Consider the following 21,222-nt stretch of genomic DNA (forward strand, 5'->3'; position numbering starts at 1 on the left):
CTGACCGTCTACTGCTGACTGACTGACGGTCGATAGTCCGACAAGGCCACTTCCACCTCGTCTACAGGAATACGCCAAACCTGAAGAGTATTTTCCCTCGTATTCTGCTCTTGCTTTCTGTACGTAACTTGGGCTGCTTCTAAGTTCCGAACTGACAGTCCTGGGACACTCTAGAATTCTTTTCCTGGTGGGAACCGGTGGTGGCGGCACATCACCAAACGTGTTCTCTCCGGGATGAAAGCTGTGAGTGCTGGACCCTAACAGGCCAGGGTGCTCCCTCCCGTTCACACAGGGATGCGTACTGAAACACATTCCAAATGAGCTTGGCGGCAGGCCTCACTTGGAAATCTTCCAGGACTCACGCATCAACGTATCTGTGGAGCTGAAGCAGCAGCCAGCGTCCCCACCCCACTGGCAGCCTTCGGGATTTTCCCAGCGGTAGGTCCTAACTCTCCCCGGCAGGCCGGTCTCGTGTCTGTGGAAGCGCTCGCTCTCCTTCCTAGGGGTGACAGCACTTAAAAACTAAGACCGTGCCAGGCTGGGCAGGGGCTACTCACCCTGCCCACGCAGGAGTGCTAGGGTCTCAAACCCTCGTTAAGTATTTTGGCAAAAGCTACAGGTTAGCATCCCTAATCGAAGAACCCAAAATCTGAAACTTTTAGAGCACTAACATAAAGTCACAAGTGGAAAATTCCGTACCTGACCTCATGTGATGGGTTGTAGGCACAGTCAAAACTTTGTTTCATGCACAAAATTATTAAAAATACTGCAGAAAATTCCCTTCAGGATAAGGTGTATATGGAACACAAAGAATTGTGGGTTTAAACTTGGGTCGCCTCCCCAAGATATCTCATTATGTAGGTACAGCTGAGCCCTGAACAACACGGGTTTGAACTGCACGGGTCCACTTACATGTGGATTTCCTTCCGCCTCTGCCACCCCTGAGGCAGCGAGTCCACCTCCTCCTCTTCCCTCTTCCTCCTCCTCAGCTCACTTCTACATAATGAGTAGTAAATACATCTCCTCTTACTATTTTCTTGATGACATTTTCTTTTCTCTAGCTAACTTTATTGTAAGAATACAGTATAGAATACATGTACAAAACATGTTAACCGACTGTTTATGTTATCAGTGAGGCTTCCAGTCAGCAGCAGGCTGTCAGTAAAGTTTTCGGGAGTCAAAAGTTATACAAGGACTTTCAACTGCACAAGGGGTTGGTACGCCTAACCACCGCGTTGCTCAGGGTCAACTCTTTATGCAAGTATTCCAAAATCTGTAGCAGAATCCAAAACACTTCTGGTCCAAAGCTCTCTGGATAAGCCACTCAGCCTGCACTAGATATGCTGACATTGAAGCCTAATGCTTCCAATCACGTATTTCTGGTTCTGTGGAAGAATACAATCCTGTACTTGAAGAAAAGTAATCTGAGAAATTTAATAGCAGTCTTAATGTTACTTGTGTAAATTTTTGAAGCTGGGGACTACGGGGCTGTCTGTGCTGAGCACATCTGTGAACTCACATTTTGTTCTAAAAGAGCTTCCACACTGTATCCCTTTTCAGCCTGCAGGTACTTCTGATGGAAAAGCTTCCCGTCAAATACATTCCAGGGCATGAACTCGCTCGTCTTCCAGGGGCAGCCGCATGCACTGTTGACCAGGACCAGAGTGGTGAGGCCACGGACCAGGAGGGAGCCCAGCTGCACGGCTCTGGAGTTGACATAATCAGGCTGCGGGAGACACACAAAGAATGTGAACAGGAGTCACGTGTACAGGAAACACGCCGTGTGAGTTAGCAACGCACTCTTAACTCTGCTCGGAAATTGGACCGTGGCTGCCTCCACCAAAGCTGAGCGTCAGGAGCTCTACAGATTACCAGAGGCCTTGGGAACTGCGTGGTGGGGAATTCGAGGGGCTCCTCTTCACCAAGCTCGTCTTCACTCATCTGCCTGTCACCCACACACAACGCAGACGGTCACTTGGGCCTGCCCCACGCGCACGGGCAGTGCAGCGTCTCCTGCCCCTGGAACCTCTGGGCTGCGGACAGAAAGGCCCCTTCACCCGCGTCAACACTGGTCTACTAGGACAATGCCCGCAAGATCATCCACTTCTTGGTTTGTGCTCTTCTAAAAAACTTTCTTCAAGGCAAAGGGACAGGAAGGGAAGCCAGGAGAGTATCATTTTACATAATGATGAGTTTACTGTATTTTAAAAAGTCATTCTTAATTGTTCCAATTATGAGTATTAATTATTAAAAATCTCATTTTAAATGAATATTTATTTAAGAATAAAATGGCTTAGGTATCTCATTGGGTTGATGGGCTGATAATTTTTACAAATTAAGAATGTCATCCTAATATGAAATATTTCTTTTCATTGTCAAATCTGCCTCAGTGTCCAGCACTCTCATTGTTCTTGCATGGAGAGGCCGCCCTAAGGTTCTAGAGACTTCCTACGTCCAGTAAGGAACTGCACAAGACTGTTTCTGGAAGTCCTGGCTGCGATGGCCTCTCGCAAAGTGGAGTGACTCTAGTAAGTACCCGAGTGATTCCATGAACAAGGTGAGTGCAACTGAATCCATCATTTTCTGGTTTATGTTGCCCAAATTAACCAAGAGCTACTTTAAATCAAACTGAAATAAATTAGGGAAAAAGTGACAGATGTTTTAGCCCCTTTATAAGTAAGCCTTCCTTATTAAAATAAAAGAAGCTTGATAATCATTTTAAGAAACTTATCATGAACTGGGATTATCTCAGTTTTTATTTTAGCTCCAACTCCTATATAGGAATATCTCAGAATTAATCTAAGGTTTAATCAAAATGTTTTTGTTGTGCAGCACATTCTAAGAAAATGTCCTGAAAGATACTCGTTCTTTCAAAAGAACAAAACTAAACAAGCAGGTGGGGCTGAGCGGGCGAGAAGCTGCTTCCCACAGAGGCTGTGGCGAGCACCTCCGCTCCCGTCTTACTTCCGCGCTCACCTTAAAGCACCTGCCGTCCTCCTACCGCTGTCAGACGTGCCGAGCCCTGTACTCCTGCGTCCACGCACAGGCTGTAGTTGGTCCAGCACTCACTGGTCAACGCAGGAGCCAGCAGCCACGCGTGGGATCCAAACTCTAACCGAGTAAATGAAACGTTCAGCTTCTCAGATGCCCTGGCCACATTTCAAGTACTCAGTAGCCACACATGCGCTGAGTGGCCAGGGTACTGGTCAGCACAGAAACAGAACACGTCCCTCACCATGGAGAGCTCTACCGCACAGCTCTCGTCTCGAATGCCGCTTTCTCTTTGCAAACTGCAACTACCACTTCCCCACTCAGCCCAGCCCAGCCAGCCCCAAGTCTCACCCTCACAGACGGTGGTGCTCAGAGCTGCTGTTGGCACCGCCCCTGTAGACGCTCCTCGTCTACACTTGCAACCTGGTTCCCCGCTCAGTGCACTCCACAGTGACTGCTCAGCTGGTGTCAACTGAACTAGTGGATAATCTGCGCTAACACAGAAGTTCCGTGTTTTCTCCGAGTAAGCTGGGGGCAATTCTCTGACTTGGTAGACTTTTCTGAAAGGGAATCAATTTCTGTTCATCTCCTGTGGTTCATCCCTTCACAGCTGCTTGTCTGTTCTGAAGCAAATTTTAAATGAAGTGTATCATCCCCTCAAAGCACAAATCCTGTGTGTACCACTTGAGCAGTCACAGACCAACAGTGTGGACATCAGATTAAAGAGCAAAGACTCCTCTGTCCCCTCCGGATGCTGTCTGCTGCCCCCAAAGGCAGCACTAACTTCTCAAACCGCAGACAGGACTTGCCTTCTTTCTGTAAAAATGAGTCAGACAGCGTATTCACTTCGTCTCTGGCTGTGGGAGGTTTGTCCGTGCTGCGTAAGTTCCTTCCCTCTCGCTGCTCCCTGCCACTGCACTGACGCTGGGAGTCTGACTGGGGTCGCGCTGACTGTGGAAGTTATTCTGAGGGTCACTGACATCTTTAGATGCTGAGACTTCTTTCTCCCGTGAAGGCAGCACACCTCTCCATTCATGTAGGTCTCCTTCAGTTTCTTTCAGTGATGTTTTGTGGCTTACAATGCAGAGATTTTGTACAACTTTTGCTTTTTACTAATGCGTGTTTTTCTTTGATGTTAGTGTAAACTTAAAAATTTGGGAGTTACTTTTCTGTTACTGCTTTATACATTTTGTTTTTGTATGTTGACTTTGTATTTAGAAACCTGTTAAGTCTGCTTATTAATTCTAATTGCTGGTCTGTAGAGTCTTCTGGATTTTCCACACAGTTGTGTCATCTGCCCATAGCAATAGTTTTCTTTCTTTCTTTCAAATCCTTTGCTTTGTATTTCTTTCTTCTGACTTACTCTGTTGGCAAGGCTCTCTGGTCTAACAGAACTGGGGAAGAAAGCACCCTGATTCGCTCTGAAGAGAAAAAACTTTCAATATTTCACCACTAAGTATGATTTTTGCATTATCTTTATTAGATTAAGGAAGTTCCCTTCTAGTCCTGGAATTTGCTGAGAGTTTTCACCATGAACAAGTACCAAGTTTAATCAAAATTTTTTCAGCATCCATTAACATAACCATACACTTTTTTGCATTCCTTGTTACTAAACTGAATGACAATGGTTTTCAAATGTTAAATAAACCTTGCATTCCAAAAATAAACCCAACTAATCATCATGTAGCATTAGTTTTATATATTGCTAGATTCTATTTGCTGATACTTTGTTTAAAAGGTTTGAATTTATTTTCATGAAACAGAATTTGCCTAAATTTTTATTTCTTGTGATGCATTTGTTAGATTCTGGTATCGAGATTTTGCTGGGCTCATAAAAAAGCTGTAAAGCTTCTTTCCTGTGCTATTCTCTAGAACGATTAGTACCACACGGACACTGCTTCCTCCTGAGGTGGCTGGGAGACCTTCTGCCTTGGGGTTTCCTGTGGGATGAGTTTTCATTTCAGATTCGACGTCTTCAGCAGACACAGAACCAGTCGGGTTTTCTATTTCTTCACACTCTGTCTCATTAGGTTGTTTTTCAAGGAATATGTTTATTTTACCCAAATTTTCAAATGCATTGGTATAATATTCTCTTATCTCTTTAAATGTCTAAATTTTCTATCAGAATGTCTCTCTTTTCATTCCTTAGATGGGCAATTTATGCCTTCTCCTTTTCTTAATTTTGTTACAGGTTTATCAGTTTATTCATCTTTTCAAAGAATCAACTTCCTTTTTAAAGACTTCATATTCTTGGAGCAGTTTTAGGTTCACGGCAAAACTGAGAGGAAGGCAGAGATTTCCCACGTGCCCTCTGCCTGCCCCACCCCCAGAGGCCACAACCAGTGAGCTGACACCAACGCGGTCCACAGGGGACAGCAGAGCTCACGCTCGGCGCTGTCTGGACGTGTCTGTCACGAGAGCACCCTACAGAGCATCTCCCTGTCCTGAAAACCCTCCTGACTGCCCTGCGGCACCCACTGTCTCCAGTTTTGCCTTTTCTGGAACGTCTCGTATTTGGAATCACACTGTAGGCAGCCATTTCCGACTGGCTTCTTTCACATAGTAACATGCATTTAAAGTCCCTCCACATCTCCTCACGGCCTGACAGATGCATTTTTAGCACTGACGGACATGCCACTGGCTGGGTGTGCCAGTCTGCTTATCCAGTCACCTACTGAAGGAGATCCGGTTGCATCCAAGTTTTGGGGATTATGAATAAGGCCGCTAAAACCTCTACCAACAGGTTCCTGTGTGGACAGAAGATTTCAACTCCTTTGGGTAAACACCAAGGGGTGCGATTGCTGGATCACATGGCAAGAGTATGTTTAGTTTTGTAAGACCGCCAAATTGTCTTCCAAAGTGGCTGCACCATTTTGCATTCCCACCACCAATGAATGAGAGTTCCTGTGAAGAATCAACTTTAAAAATGTTTTTCTCTATTATACATATGTTTTCTATTTCATCGATTCCTGCTTTTTTATTACTTCCTTCCTACCAGTCTCTAGGCTTGATTTGTTCTTTTGCTAATTTATAGAGAGGTATATGCTTAGATCATTGATCTTTAGCCTTTCTTTTTTTCAAACATATTCATTTAATTCTATAAATTTCCTTCCAAGAACAGCTTTTAGCTTCATCCCACAGATTTTGATACATAGCATTTTCACTGTCATTCAAAATATTTTATAATGTTCAACATGGTTTCTCCTTTCACCTGAGAGTTATTTAGAAGATATTACTTAATTGTCAAATACCTGGGAATTGTCATTTACTGCATTGATTTCTAGCTCATCTTTACTGTGGTCAGAAAACAGACACGATTTCGATAGTCTGAAACCTGCTGAAGCCTGCTCTGTGACCTGTCATCTAGTCAATTGTGGCAAGTTTTCCACGTGCACTTGAACAGCATTTATTCTGTGGCCTTTGGGTGCAGTCTCCTCTGCCAGCGAGGTCAAGTGTGTTAATTGTGTTCAAACACCCTAATCCGCAGGGTGTCTGGTCTGCTTGCTCTGTCAGTGCTTGCGGGAGGTTTTAAAGCAGGGCTCCAGAAACCTTTTCTCTAAAGGGCCAGACAGTGAATAGTTCAGGCGTCGCTAGCCCTGTGCAGTCTCTGCGGGATATTCTTTTTTTTTTTTTTGAGACAGAGTCTCGCTTTGTTGCCTGGGCTAGAGTGAGTGCCGTGTCGTCAGCCTAGCTCACAGCAACCTCACACTCCTGGGCTCAAGCAATCCTTCTGCCTCAGCCTCCCGAGTAGCTGGGACTACAGGCCTGCGCCACCATGCCTGGCTAATTTTTTCTATATATTTTTAGTTGGCCGATTAATTTATTTTCTATTTTTAGTAGAGACGGGGTCTCGCTCTTGCTCAGGCTGGTTTTGAACTCCTGAGATCAAACAATCCGCCCGCCTCGGCCTCCCAGAGTGCTAGGATTACAGGTGTGAGCCACCATGCCCGGCCGGGAAATTCTTTTTAATCGAACTTTTAAGCCTAAACACCATTCTTAGCTCCCAGGCCCACACAAAAACAGGCCAAAGGCCACATCTGGCCCACCGGCTGCAGCTGGCTGCCCCGTGCTCAGGTCTCCACGATGACTGCAGATGTGTCTGTTTTACATATTTGCTACGCGTACCACTTACAGATTTAGAGAATCGTGACAGAACCCTGGTGGGCAGCTCACCATCACAAAATGTCCCTTTTCCCTCCAGGAACCCCTTCTCCCTGAGTACACTCTGATGCAGTCACACCGGTTTCTTTGGGCCAGCAGTAGCATGGAACATCTTTTTGGTCCTCATATTTTCAACTTCCTAGTGTCCTCAGGTCTCAGGTGTGCGTCTGGTAGGCAGTATATGGTTGGTGTTTTTTTTTTTTTTTAACTTTTTATTTGGAAATGATTATAGAGTCACAGGAATTTGCAAAGACAGCATAGAGGGTCCCACGTACCCTTCACCCACTGGTAATGTCTGATACGCTACAGCACAATATCCAAACCTGTTCTGGTTCTGTCAGCTTCACATGTGTGGGTGTGGTTTAGGCAATGCAGATCTGTGTGACCACCACCATGTCAAGACACAACTGTTTCTGCACCCCGAAGGTCTCCCAGCAACCGGCAGTCTGTCCTCATCACTTTGACAATGTTACACAAACAGAGCCATGCAATGTGTGACCCACGTGGACGGGCTTTGTTACTTGGCATAATTCCTTTGAGATCGTTCGAGCTGTTTCGAGTGTGAACAGCGTATCCCTTTTTTCTCCAGACCTGGACTCCATGGCATAGATGTACCGGCCTGTTTAAACATTCGCCTATTTAAAGACATTTGGGTTGATTCCAGCTTTTGCTATTACAAATAAAGCTGCTATGAATATTAGTGCACAGGTTCTTAAATGAAGCTACGTTTTTATTTCTTTGGGATAAATGCCCAGGAGTGTGACTGCTAGTTCCTGTGGCAAGTGCACATTCAGCTTTGTAAGAAACTGTCCAGCTCTTCCAGGGTGACTGCTCACACCCTACACTGCCACAGCTCTGACGAAGACCGCGTCCTTGCAGAACGTGGTGCTGCCACCGCTGTATTTTCAGTTCTGGCTGCTCTAGTCTGCGTGCAGTGGTATCTCAGGACAGTCCTCATTTGCATTTCCTTAATGGCTGATTATGCTGAACGACTTTTCAGGCACTTATTTACTATCCACACGTCTCCTCTGGTGAAATGTCTGTTTACGTCTTTTGCCACTTTCTAACTGGATTGTTTTTACTGTTTAGAGTTTTGAGGTTCTTCGTATTTTCTAGATATAAGACCTCTGTCAGACAAGTGATTTGCACATATCTGCTCCCTGTCAGTAGCCTGTCTTTTCCTTATCTTAACGTAGCAAAAGCTTTTAATTTTGATGAAGTCCAATTTGTCAATTTTTCCTTTTATGGATCATCATTTTGGTGTAAAGTCTAAGAACTCTTTACCTGGCCCTAGGTCCCAAAGATGTTCTGTTTCTTCCCCAAAATTTAACAGTTTTAAGTTTTGCATTTAATTCCATGCTCTATTCGAGTTAACTGCTCCAGCACTACTTCTTGAAGACTGTCCCTTCTCCACTGAGTTGGTGCTGCCCCTTTGACGGTGTGTGTGGGTCCATCTCTGGGCTCTCTGCTCTGTCCCACGGGCTACGTGTCCGCCCCTCACCAACGCTGCGCCGTCGCGGCCACTGCAGCTACGGAGCAAGGTGCACTGCCGGATGCAGTGCTCCCTCCCACTTTATTCTTCTTCATCAAAGTTGTTTTAGCTGTTCCAGTTCCTTTGCCCTTCCACACAGATTTTAGGTTTATCTTGTCATGTCTACAAAAACAGTCTTGCTAGGAGTGTGCAGCTGCATTAAACCTGCACATCAATTTGGAGGGAACCAACCTTTCATTATGCTAAGCCTTCCAGTCCATGGACATGGTATGCCTGTCTCTCCATTTATTTAGGTTTTTATGATTTCTTTGATCAGCATTTTGTAATTTTCAGCACACAGCTCTTATGTGTGTTCGATTTATGCCCAGGTAATTCGTTTTTGTGGGATAATTGTAAGTGGTACTATTTTTCAAATTTAGGTTTCCACGTATTAATAGTACATAGAAACGCAATTGATTTTTGGTACATGGATCTCGTAGCCTGACGCCTTGCTTAACTCTCACTGGCTCTAATTTTTTTGATAGATTCCTTAGGATTATCTATTTAGAGAACCATGTCATCTGCAAATAGGGACAGTTTTGTTTCCTCCTTTTAATCTGCATGCCTGTTATTTCCTTTTCTTGTTTCTAGCACTGGCTAGAACTTCCAGCATGAACAGAAGTGGTGAGAGCACACCTTCCTGCCTTGTCCTTGATCCTGGGGAAAGCGATTAGTCTTCACCATTACGCACAATGCTAGCTGTAGGGTTTTGTAGATGTTCTTTATCAAATTCAGAAAGGTCCCCTCTACTCTCTCTTTTTCCTGAGAGTTTACCATGAACGGGCATTGTATTCTGTCACATGCTTTTTCTGAATGATTCATACGGTCACGTGATTTTTCTTCGTTAGCCTATTAATAGAGGATTACACTGATTAACTTTTAAATATTGAATCAGCCGTGTATCCCTGCAATACACTTGGTCACAGTGTATAACTCTTTATACATTGCTGGATTTGATTTGCTAATATTTTGTTAAGGATTTTTGTAACTATGTTCATAAGGGATAATGTTTTGTACTAGTTTTGCCTGGTTTTGGTACCAGGGCAATACTGGCCTCACTGGGGAGTGGTCCATCTTGTATTAGTACTTCCTGGAGGAGACTATATAGAATTGGCATTAATTCCTCTTTAAACATTTGGCACATTATCCAGTAAAACCATCTGGGCTAGAGACGTCCTTTTATTTTATTTTTTTTAACACTTTTTAAAGTATGAATTCAATTTCTTTAACAGTTACAGGGTTATTTAAATTACCTATTTGATACGGGGGGTTGTGGTCATCGATGCTATTCAGGGACTTGGTCCACTCCATCTCGGTCCTGTATGTACGTGTGTCGCTGTTTACAGTATTTCCCTCTGCCCTTCCCCTCTCAGCAGGGTCTACAGTGGAATCTTCTTTCATTCCTAACAGTGGCAATTTCTGTTTCCCTCGTCTTGACTGGCAAACACTCCAGACCAAAAGTGGCTCCAGATGCCAGGCTGACCTCCTCCCGCAGGATCTTGACACAGTAATTCATTATAACCATTTTAGCCCTTCGATAACTTCTACCAGCTTTATTTTTAAAAAATATTTTGCTAGATTTTCTATTTGTCTTCAACCAGAAAATAAGTCCAAATTATCTCCATCTTCCATTCCTGGAGGCAGCTCCCGAACAGTTTCTCTCTACAGCTGAGGTTCTTAACCATTTTGGGGATATAATACCAAAAGCTCAGGTAAAAAAACAAAATTAAATAAGTGGGACTACCTCAAACTAAAAAGCTTCTGCACAGCAAAGAAAATAATCAACAAAATGAAAAGGCAGCCTCCTATGGCCTGAGAGAAAACATTTGCAAACCATGTATCTGATAAGGGGCTGATAGCCAAACTATATAAAAACTCACATAACTCAACAGTAAAAATCCAAATAACCCAATTAAAACGTGAGCAAAGGACAGGAATAGACATTTTTCCAAAGAAGACAAATGCCAACAGGTCCATGAAAAGGTGCTCAGCATCACTGATGCTCAGGGAACTGCAAATCAAAGCCACAACGAGACACAGCCTCACATCCCTGAAAACGGCGTGTGTCCAAAAGACACACGCTGGCGAGGTGGGGAAAGGGGACCTTGTGCGTGGGGGCATAAACCAGCACAGCCACGACGGGGACGGTGTGCAGGTTCCTTGCAAAACTACAGAAAGAACTACCACAGGATCCGGCAACCCCACTGCTGGCAGACTCCCGAAGGGAGGGAAAGGAAGCCAGGGTGCCGAAGAGGCGTCTGCACCCCCGTGTCCACAACAGCCACGACACGGACACAATGCAAGTGTCCATCAACAGATGAGGGGCGGCCGTGCACGGTGGCTCGCGCCTGTAATCCTAGCACTCTGGGAGGCCGAGGCGGGAGGATGGCTTGAGCTCAGGGGTTTGAGATCAGCCTGAGCAAGAGTGAGACCCTGTCTTTACTATAAATAGAAAGAAATTAGCCAAACAACTAAAAATAGAAAAAATTAGCCAGGCACGATGGCGCATGCCTGTAATCCCAGCTATCTGGGAGGCTGAGGCAGGAGGATCACTTGAACTCAGGAGTTTGAGGTTGCTGTGAGCTAGACTGACGCCACGGCACTCTAGCCGGGCAACAGAGTGAGACTCTGTCTCAAAAAAAAAAAAAAAAAAAAAAAAAGGGGGAAAAAAGAAAATGTGATTTATACACAAAATGGAACACTGCTCAGCCTTAAAAAAGTAAGGAAATCCTGTTATTTGTGACAACATGGATGGAAATAAAGAATACTGTGCTAAGTGAGATAAGCCAGAAACAGAAAGACAAATTCCACATGATCTCACACGTGTGGAAACTAAAAAAAAGTCGAATACATAGAAACAGAGAGCAGAATGGTACTCACGGGGGCAGGGAAGGGGAAGGAATGGGGAGAAGCAGGGCACAGGCTGCAGGGGTGCACGGTGAGAAAGCCGAGGTCTGGTGTGCGGCATGAGGACTGCAGTTAGCTGTGCTGTGCCCTGAGACCTTGCCGCGAGAGCAGACTGTAGGGCCTCTTACCACCCCCACCCCACATATACAAGGAATCTATGAAGGCGATGGACAGGTGAATTTGAAAAAAGCAAAATAAAACAACAAAAACCTCTTTTGTATTAGGAATCTTTCTGGCAGTCTGGTAAAGCCTACGGACTCTTTCTCATAACAACATTTTGGATGAGGGATGCTCAACCTGTATAAGAAAGTGGATAATGTGCACGATAAAATACACAGATTTATAGAGACATGAATTACAACGAAATAGAGTTGTGAAAATAATATACAATCAAGTTTACGATACAATGATTTATCCACTTTCTTATGCAGGTTGAGCATCCCGAATCCAAAATCCACACTGCTTCAAAATCCAAGAAGTTCTGAAGGCCGACGTGACGTTCGCGGGAGCACTTCAGATCTCAGACTCCTGCGTTAGGACGCTCGACTGTGAGGACAACGCCAGTGTTCTGAAACCTGGAAAAACCCCACATCAGAAACACTTCTGGTTCCAGCACTTCAGATAAGGGACATTCGACCTGTACAAACTTTAAATAAGAGCTGGCAGTGGGCCTCATAACCGTAACTGTGAGAAAACGATGGCGGTGAACAGTGTATCAGGATTTTCCCAGCTGCAACGAAAACATCTGCGATTTCTACCGATGAGACAGCTCTCGCCAGCCCAGCCAGGACCTCAGCCCCGGCCCCTCCCTGCCCACTGCTCTGCCGCCTCAGCCTCGGCCACTCCTGCCTGGGGCCCTGGCATGGCTGTCTGTCCACCTAGAATGCTCTTCCGCCAGACGGGTGCATGGTTAACTCTCTTATTTTTTCGAGTCTTAACTCGAATAGCCCCAGTTTAATGTGGCCAAATAAAGGTGCACCTGCCTAGCCACACCATGAAGCCCTGTGCTCAGCTGGCCTCACCCCTTCCAGAGACTGACCACTCTCGCGCACCACCCATGCCGTTCCCTTGTTGATTCTGCCTGTTTCCTGTCCATCTCCCCGACTACCCAGCCGGGATGCCAACCCCACAGTGATGTGCTGCTCTCGGCAGTGCCTGGCATACTTTCGTTAAAAAAAAGTAGACAGACCTAACAAGAAATCTTACTGTGGACATGAGCAGTTCTCAGGAGAGGGTGGTGGTGAGGACGCAGAGTTCTGAGTCCTGCCCAGGTGGGCAGGTGTTTGGGCTTCCTCAGGTCAAGTCCACACTCAGGAACACTGTGGGCTCTTGAGTCTCAAGCTCCCCTTAGAAACTGCTTTGGTGTTAAAGAATCCTCAACCTTACGTCAGATGTACTACCGCTATTCTAGGGGGATATGACAAAAATAAAACAATAAACAAACATCAGGCGAGCTCTTTAAACACCTGGGGGCCACAGCCCTGAGACCTGCATTTGCTTCCCTTATATTAATCTTCGCTGGAAAGTTTGTTGACTGTGTTAACTGCAGATAAGGCTCAGACAGACATGAGCATTTCACGGAGCTTCTATGAGGTTATCAATTAATAGCATTAAATACGAACTCTAAACCAAGAAAAAAACATTAAGCTGATAATGAGGTTGCAGCCTTAAAGGGCTGGATGTGATGAATTTGTCTCTCGACACGTCCTCACCTCCTTTTGATTTCAGCGTCCTCAGTCAACCATTCTATTTTAAGGGATTCTCTGCCACCCAGACAGGTGGTGCCTGTCAGGCCCTGGACAGGAAATGCTGGCAGCACACAGCACCTGCTCTGCGCTCAAGCAGGCCCTCCTCCTCCTCTAGGGCGCACCCAGACCTACAATCCCGCCACACCGTGCTCCTGCCCTCCCCATGCTCCCGCCAGCTGCGATCTGGTCCTGGTCCACATTCTAACACCTCACAAGACGGCTGCACCACCTCCTGCTGCGTGTCCCCGACCCGTGCCCCAAACCACCCCACCTGACCTCCGCTCTCCCAAAACTGTTCTGGACAAGGTGATCAGCAACCGAGGCTCCGACCCAGCGAACACACCAGTCCTCTCTTGCACTCTTTTCTGCTCATTTGACACCCCACACGCTGATGTTCTCTGCTCTAGGACTTCTGACCATGTGCCCTCAGTTTACCCCCCGGCTGTCTGACCACCATGTGTCCACTTCTGCGAGCGCGTCTTTCTTGGCGCTCCTCACGTCACCGTTACTCCCAGCTCACTGTCCTTACTGCTCTGTGCACACCCACTGAACCTCACCTCTTCTCACGGGCTGACCACCACGTGTCTCATGCTTCCCAAATCCGTCTCCAACGCGAGACTCTCTTTTAGCTCCACACTTGTGTATGCAACTGTCTGCAGATGCAGCTCTCACACAGAACCTCACAGAACGGAATCTGCCCGGATCCCCTCCCTTAGGGACACACGCTGCAGGAACGGCAGTCACCCCTGGGCCTCAGCACGTGATCCTGGCGTTTTCATCTCCTGGCCATCTCTCGGTCCCACTGCTCCCATCTGTGCACCACGGTCCCTGCATGCCAGGCCAGGCTCCTCACTAGGCCTTCGGCTGACGCCCCGCCATACACAGCCCCCGGAGGGTCACCACCTGCGGCCCACAGCCCTCCAGCGGCACTCAATCCTCAGGACAGGCTAAGCTCCTTCGTGTGGCCCCAGAGTGTGTCACGCTCCAGAACTGTGCGATGCACTCCTTGGGGTCGCCCCCTGTGGCTGCTGAGCATCCCAGCGAGATTCTTTGCTCCCTCTTTGGAAACACTTCCCCCTATTCTTACCTCTGGCTCACTAAAGCTGACCCACCCTTGGGAGCTGCCTCTGCCAAGACAGGGCCGGCCTCTGCCCTGTGCCTCTACGCCGGGATCCCCTCTACGCCCGGATGCAGCTCCCAGGGCACCGTCCACATCCTCACTGCACCCGCCTGACGAGTCTGGCCCACGCTGGGAATTCACACTTCTGCTGTAGACTTGAGTCTGCACGGACACGTTCCCCACTCACTCTAGAACACGGTGTTTATCCAGTTTACGACAGACTGCCATCTCACCGCGTAGCACGGGCCAACACACGTCCTCTGCAAGCAGAAAGAAACCACAACACGCCCGACCCGAGATGCTCATTAACAACGCGTGACCCTGAGAGCTGTAGTTTGCCAACAGCCAGCCGCCAACCTAGGAGAAATGGAATTCATGAGGCTTTTGCTGTGCGAGCCCCTGGGGCCCACACGCCGCGTCTGTCATGAACGTTCCACCACGGGTTCCCGCTTGGCATGGTGCTGAAACCACAGGACCCTGTATGGGAGCACAGGTGACAGCAGCCACCACGGGCTGGACCTACTTCGCATCAGCACTGTCACCACCACTGCGGCAGAAGAGCCCTGGACTGGACGCCCCACCTCTTTCGCCACCTGGCCGAGTGCTGGGAGCAAGTCAAGTCACTTCTGAGGGTCTCTGCACCGCGTCTGAGCACCGCAGACCTGGATGACGCTCCGCTGAATCACCGACACTGATGAGCTCCACCACGAGGCGACGAGGCCCCCAGGCAGGCGTGACTGTGCGAGTCCTGCCTTGCAGGAGCCCAAGGACAGTGGAGGAACGACAGATGCACAAGACCGCAGGCCACCGATGTCCTCTCACGCACGCACGGCCCTGCCTGAGATGTGCTACGGCAAGGACAGGTAAAGCTCCTGGGGAAAGGTGGAGGACAGCGATGGAGTTCATCTGACAGATGCCATCCTGGGTTAGAAATCAGACTAACAATGTCCATCCATGTCACGAAACCCAGTGAGGAGAAGATTTTTTGGTTTTAAACTGGAAACTGAAAAGTTTGCTCTTGAAAGTAACTATCCCCAAAGGATAGACGTGTTCACTGTGAGAGGTTAGAATGTGCTCTGAACTCAAGAGCTACATATTGGTAATTTTCCCAAAAATGAACATTATACAAAGTGATTCTGTTACAAGTCAGAACCTGTTGGCCCTGATGACGTGGATGAAGGTGGGAACAGCACCCAGAGTGGGCAGAGTCTCACCCAGAGCCAAGCAGATGGCGGGGACAGATGCCCACAGGCAACTGTGTACCCTGCTCACCCACTGGGAAGCCGCCATGCTCCCATTTTATAGTTTACAGAGGAGTTGCCTCTTCTCTCTGCCCTGAAAAATTAAACACATGATCAAATCCAGGCTGGGCGTGGTGGCTTACGCCTATAATCCCAGCACTTTGGGAGGTTTGAGGTGGGAGGATTGCTTGAGACCAGGAGTTCGAGACCAGCCTGGGCAAGAGCGAGACACTCATTTCTACAAAAAATGAAACCAGCTGGGAGTGGTGGCGCACACCTGTAGTCCCAGCTACTTGGGAGGCTGAGGCAGGAGGATCGCTGGAGCCCAAGAGTTTGAGGCTGCAATGAGCTATGATGATGCCACTGTACTCTAGCCTGAGCGACAGAGTGAGACCCTGTCTCAAAACAAAACAAACAAACAAACACATATGATCAAATCCCAAATAGGTAAAACCACCAGTGCAGGGTTTAGGAGGGGAGGATGGAACAGAGGTGTGCGTCCTTCACAACAGCCGAGAGTAGCTGAGGGACCCCAGGGCTGAAGTGAAAGTTATCCAAGAAACTATTTATAGGCATTATTCAGTTTCCTAAATATGGCTCTCTCTTGTCCCTACTCTAAACATAAGTGGGGGTAAAAACTCTGCATAGAACTCAGGGATAAGCTGGCACATGCCAGGGACAGGCAGTTGGGGCTGGGCTCTTGCTTGCACATTTGGTGACTAGTGACTGTGAATCTACGTTCGGCAGCAGCTGGCACAGCTGTGCTGTCTGCTGAGCTTCTGGAGGTCTGAGAGACAGAGGACAGTATTTTCAAAGTGTCATGGTTGCAAGTGTTTACTTCTCAGAATATGCTTTAGAAGTGTGTATCAGGATGTTTGCCTTGTGCTTTTATTTTTCTAATTATAATGTAAGGTTCAGAAAATAAATTACACCTCTTCTCCTCAGCAAGTCTGTCAAGAAAGAGGCCCATCCCCAAAACACAGTGCTTTAAACTGAGGGCTTGTGAAAAGCTTGGAGCCCAAGACCAATTTCCAAGTCTCTCATCAAACAGAAAAAAAATGACTAATTTAAGCTAACTGGGGTTATACGGGTAGAAAACATTTTCATAGGCTATAGGAGTAAACTCTGAGGATCTGAGGTTATCTCATCAGCAACAGGGAAAGTCACACAGACTCTCCGGCTTCCATGAAGAACCCACAACTCAGGGGCCATCCTGGGACCCCCTGGTGTGGCAGAGGACCGGCGCCAGCTGTCAGCACCCCTCACGTCCATGCGGCTGAAAGGTGTGGCCTTGGGCTTGCCCAACTCAACAAATAAAATTAATACACAAAAGCAGCCTGTATTTTGGAAATAGGATTTAAGGTGCTTTGGAATAAGAGAGAGGAAAAGCTCTTCGTGCCAAGGTAATGGAGTCCCACGGGAACAGGAAACTGGAAAAGCCAGTTCTTCACGTCCCTAAGGCCCCACAGAAAATATTTAACAGTAAACAGCTCAGCTGTTTGGTGTTTATAGGCTAAGGAAGGTTCACTTACTGAGGCTTATTGGCAGTTATATAAAATGATACTTGCATGGAACAGAACTGCTATTTTAACTTTTAGATATTGCTTCACCAGGATGCTCTTCCTGCAGGACACTGAAACCACACAAGGCAGGAGCACACTATTAATTTAGTCATCATCAGTAAACACAACAGCAAAAATAAACTGACTTTCTTTGGCCCAAAAGGCCTGGTTTGATTTTAGAGGTTCTACACTAAGATCCTTTCTCTTTAGTAGACGTCTCCTGATCGAACCTTTTTGCGGAACCCTGACAGGCCAGGCATTCTGAGGGTCTGGCTGTCACCAACGTCCAGCTGCTACTCAGTCTCCCGTGACAGCCTGTTAACAGTTCGTGAGGGCGGAGACCACCTCAAATTGGGCTACCACTTGTTAGCAGCACTGCACTTAACAGCTGCATCCATTAGAGACTTCCCATGTTATATTTGATATTTACTTGTCTTTTTCCTTGATCATGTTTGCTCCATGGCTTTGATACTTTTCATTCTGAAAAGAAGAAGACTTTTATTTGCTAAAGAGCATTGGCTAGTTTGTGACGTATCGTTAGGTCACACCTCCAACCCCCAGGACTCCGCTGTCTGCACAGAGGCTGTGCGTGCACCAAGGCCTAGGAAACAAGCGCACACCAGCACCCTGCAGCCCAGCGGCCCCCACCGACCTAACTCTAAGCTCCTCACTGCAGTCACTCTGCACATCAAACGACCTGCCCACGCTGCACCTGTGGCGAAGGTGACGTCCCACGTGGCTCCCAGTCCGAGGGGCAGAGGCTGCCCTGGAGGTGGCAAGTGTCCAAACATCGACGGCACCACCGAGTAGGGAACACAGCGGGAAGAGGGAGAATGAGCCAGCAGCCAGCGTGAACACACAGCACATGTGAACACGCAGGGAGTAAATCCGTGTAACTTCTGGCACGAACCATGCCAGGGAGAAGAGTGGCTGGAAACTGGGGCTTTGTTCCCATGTTAAGGACTCTAAACTGCATCTGGCACGCCCCCGGAGAGCCATCTATATTGAAGCAGAGGGATAACATGACCACATCTGACACACGTGAGCCCTGAGAGCACCGTGGGGCTTAACACAGGATAAGCAACGTCAGGCTCCAGTGGGAGCCACCGCGTGGTGGGGCCGCCTTGCTGCCAGTCCTCCCCAGCCCTAGCACGCGCCTTGCGCAGAGCAGGTTACTTTACAAATAACTGTTGAAATTATAAGTAAATAAACGACTACATTTTAAGACTGCCTGGGGAAACCTACCATTTTCTAATCTTATTTTAGAGGGGAAAAGAAATTCAGCCTGGGGTGTGAGTTAACAACAAGGAACCCAGCAACACTGTGCTCTGAAACCTTTTGTTTCTCATAATGCAAAGGGCAGGGGTGGGATCCTGACCAGAGGGTACAAAGCCCTGGGGCCAGTGGAAGGCAGCAAGTATCCCCAGAGCACACCAAGGTCTGCATCAAAGCACTACTTAATAGTATGCGACTCTTGTCTTCAGCAAGCTAAACACAAACTCTATCCAATGCCATTTTATTTTTATTTCACATCTTTATACCAGGCACAAAGCAAATTATGGTGAAATGCATTCCTAAAATTTAAACTGACCCTTTTACAAAGAACAAAAGTGATAAACTAGCAAGCGTTGCTTGGCGCACTCTAGGAACTCCTGTGTGGGGTCTAGGCTGGGCTATAACACTCTGGTAACATCACGGCAATATCCACAACATCAAGCGGAAACAACAGCAAGCTTCCGAACCTCACGTTCAGGGAAATAAGGTCTCCGCCCACAGAGAAGGTGCTGTCTCCACCCTGCAGGTGTCCTGCGGGGCTGGCCAGGCCAGCTCTAACTGGCATCTCCCTGTAGCCCAGGCTGTGCACACAGAGGAGGGCTCGGTAGAGCCAGCGGGCAGGCTCTGCAGGAGTGTCATCTGATCCGCTCCTCACCTGCGCTGCGGTGCAGAACACACGGCCGCAGACAAGGAGCAGAAAAACTAATTTCCTTGTGTATTTTCAGACAGCTTACAGAAAGGACCCAAGAATAGAGAAAAGAAAAGAAACTGCAGCTTAGTGGAAAGACATGTAACTGTGTTAAAAACTCCCATGAAGAGAGGAAATAATTATGAGTGGTGCCACGTGCCAAGTCTAACCCTTCCAGGGCTGCCTCCTGCTCCACGCTGACCACCACGCCATGTACTGGCCACACCAGGTCTCTGTCTTCATCACAGACCTCAGAGCCAACTGACAACCACACCCTCCCAGCTGGACATCTCACACGTAGCCTGAGGCCCCATGAACTGGCTAAAATTCCCACGGGTTCCTCCTCCTCAATCATCTCCTGTCATGGTGGCACCACCTCCCTGGAGCGGCTGCAGTCAGAAGTAAAGGCTGTCTTAGTTCCAGACTTACTGTCCTGACCTGGGCTACTTCGGGGCCTCTAATGGCCACGCCTGGGACTTAAGGAAACGGTCTGCGCAGTGACTCTGAAAGCAGGGCTGGAGTCCTGGCTCTGACAGCGACAAGCGACAGCTCCAGGCAAACTGCTCTGAACTCCAGTTTCCTGCTCTGCTGCACTTCATGAAGAACTGGTTAAAATGTTTACAAAAAGCTGGACACGGGGCCAGTTCTTACTAATTTAACATGTACACATATGTATGTGCGTACACGTGTGTCTGCTCACCACTACATTCGTTCTTCTTCTGTGCATTATGCAGCAACAAATATGTATTACAGAAACAAAGCAAATGCAAACAAGCAGCAGAAAGAAAATGAAGGCCACCTGCAATTCTACTCAGTCAAGGCAGGAGCTGCGGTGACCGTGTCTCTTCCCAGGAAAGCCCAGGGAGGTCACGGTGGGGTACGCCCTCCCAGATCTTCCACTTCTCCGCAGTAACCATAAAGCACATTTTTCCTGGCCTGTCTTTCCTTTCTCTGGGAAGTGATCTGGCCCCTACTCCGTGGAACCCTCCTCAACTCACATGGCTTAATCTCAGCCCTCCTCCAGGTGGGCACACACCCAGGCAGGCCCCAGGACCTCACCCCAGCCAGAGTCACAGTGGCTCAGGAATGGGCCTGCTGGAGTCATCGAAGAACAAGCTCTCCTTCACTGGCCGGGTCTGCACCTGCACAGCCCTACGGAAGGCGGTGAGCAGGACAATGGAGGGTGGGGAGAGGAAGAAAGGGAGAGCACGGCCTCGGACCCTGCGTCCACCTCCATCCCACCTGGCCTCACAGCCCGTACCCTCCCATCCCCACCGTCCAGCCTGCTGCCCTCCGAGGCTCACACACCACGCCTCCTGCCTGCCCACCTCCTCGTCTTGTCTGCCTTTGAAATTCCTACTTCTTTTTGAAAATTGTGATGAGCACTGCCTCTGAGAATCCCGACCTGACTTCCATCTGGCTCCTCCTTGGCATGTGTGCAGGTTATTAAAAACGGGACAGTAAGAACAAAATGTGGCCTTGCAGAAGGGAATACCATACAATCCTTCTTGGGGAGCGCAGTGTGGGCCGCAGGTGTGCCGCAACTAGCAGTGGCTCAACTGCGAGGGTTCCCACCGTGCACCCAGCAGAAAACAGAGCTCAGCACTCTCAGGGTGAAGCGAGCAACTCAGCAGCACTGGCTAAGACACCGGCTCTGTTTCCCTGGCACTGAGAGCATTTCCTCCTTGTGTACAAGAGGGCAGAGGCTGCTTGAAATATCATGCTCACATTCAAGGTGAGAAAAAAAGTCCTAGCTCTTTAAGTTTACTAAGAAAGCAAAACGTTTCCCAAAGCCTTAAATTCCCCTCCTGTCTTATAGCCTAGAATGAGGAACACGCCCTGAACTGGGTAACTGAGGGACTCTGTGAGGGTACCTGCTCTGCAGCCAAAGGCAACACAGACCAGGGACGGGGACTGGCTATGCACGCGGAGGAGGGGACAGGAAACGGCTGTGTGCACCCACACCTGTACCTATGCATCTGTGACACACACACACAC

General features: G+C 47.9%; 1 protein-coding gene across 6 annotated transcripts in view; it reads right to left on the reverse strand.

Moving 5' to 3' along the window:
- Positions 1-21,222, reverse strand: part of FAM120B (family with sequence similarity 120B) — a 123,892-nt gene that overhangs the window by 40,568 nt on the left and 62,102 nt on the right. For all 6 annotated transcript variants that reach the window (XM_012659317.1, XM_012659320.1, XM_012659318.1 and 3 more), the window contains one exon: positions 1,520-1,726. In XM_012659317.1, coding sequence (XP_012514771.1) covers positions 1,520-1,726 — 207 coding nt within the window. The remainder of the gene's footprint in view (positions 1-1,519; positions 1,727-21,222) is intronic.

The sequence above is a fragment of the Propithecus coquereli genome, unplaced genomic scaffold (assembly GCF_000956105.1).
Source record: "Propithecus coquereli isolate 6110/MARCELLA unplaced genomic scaffold, Pcoq_1.0 Scaffold602, whole genome shotgun sequence".
In the NCBI taxonomy this organism is placed as follows: Eukaryota; Metazoa; Chordata; class Mammalia; order Primates; family Indriidae; genus Propithecus; species Propithecus coquereli.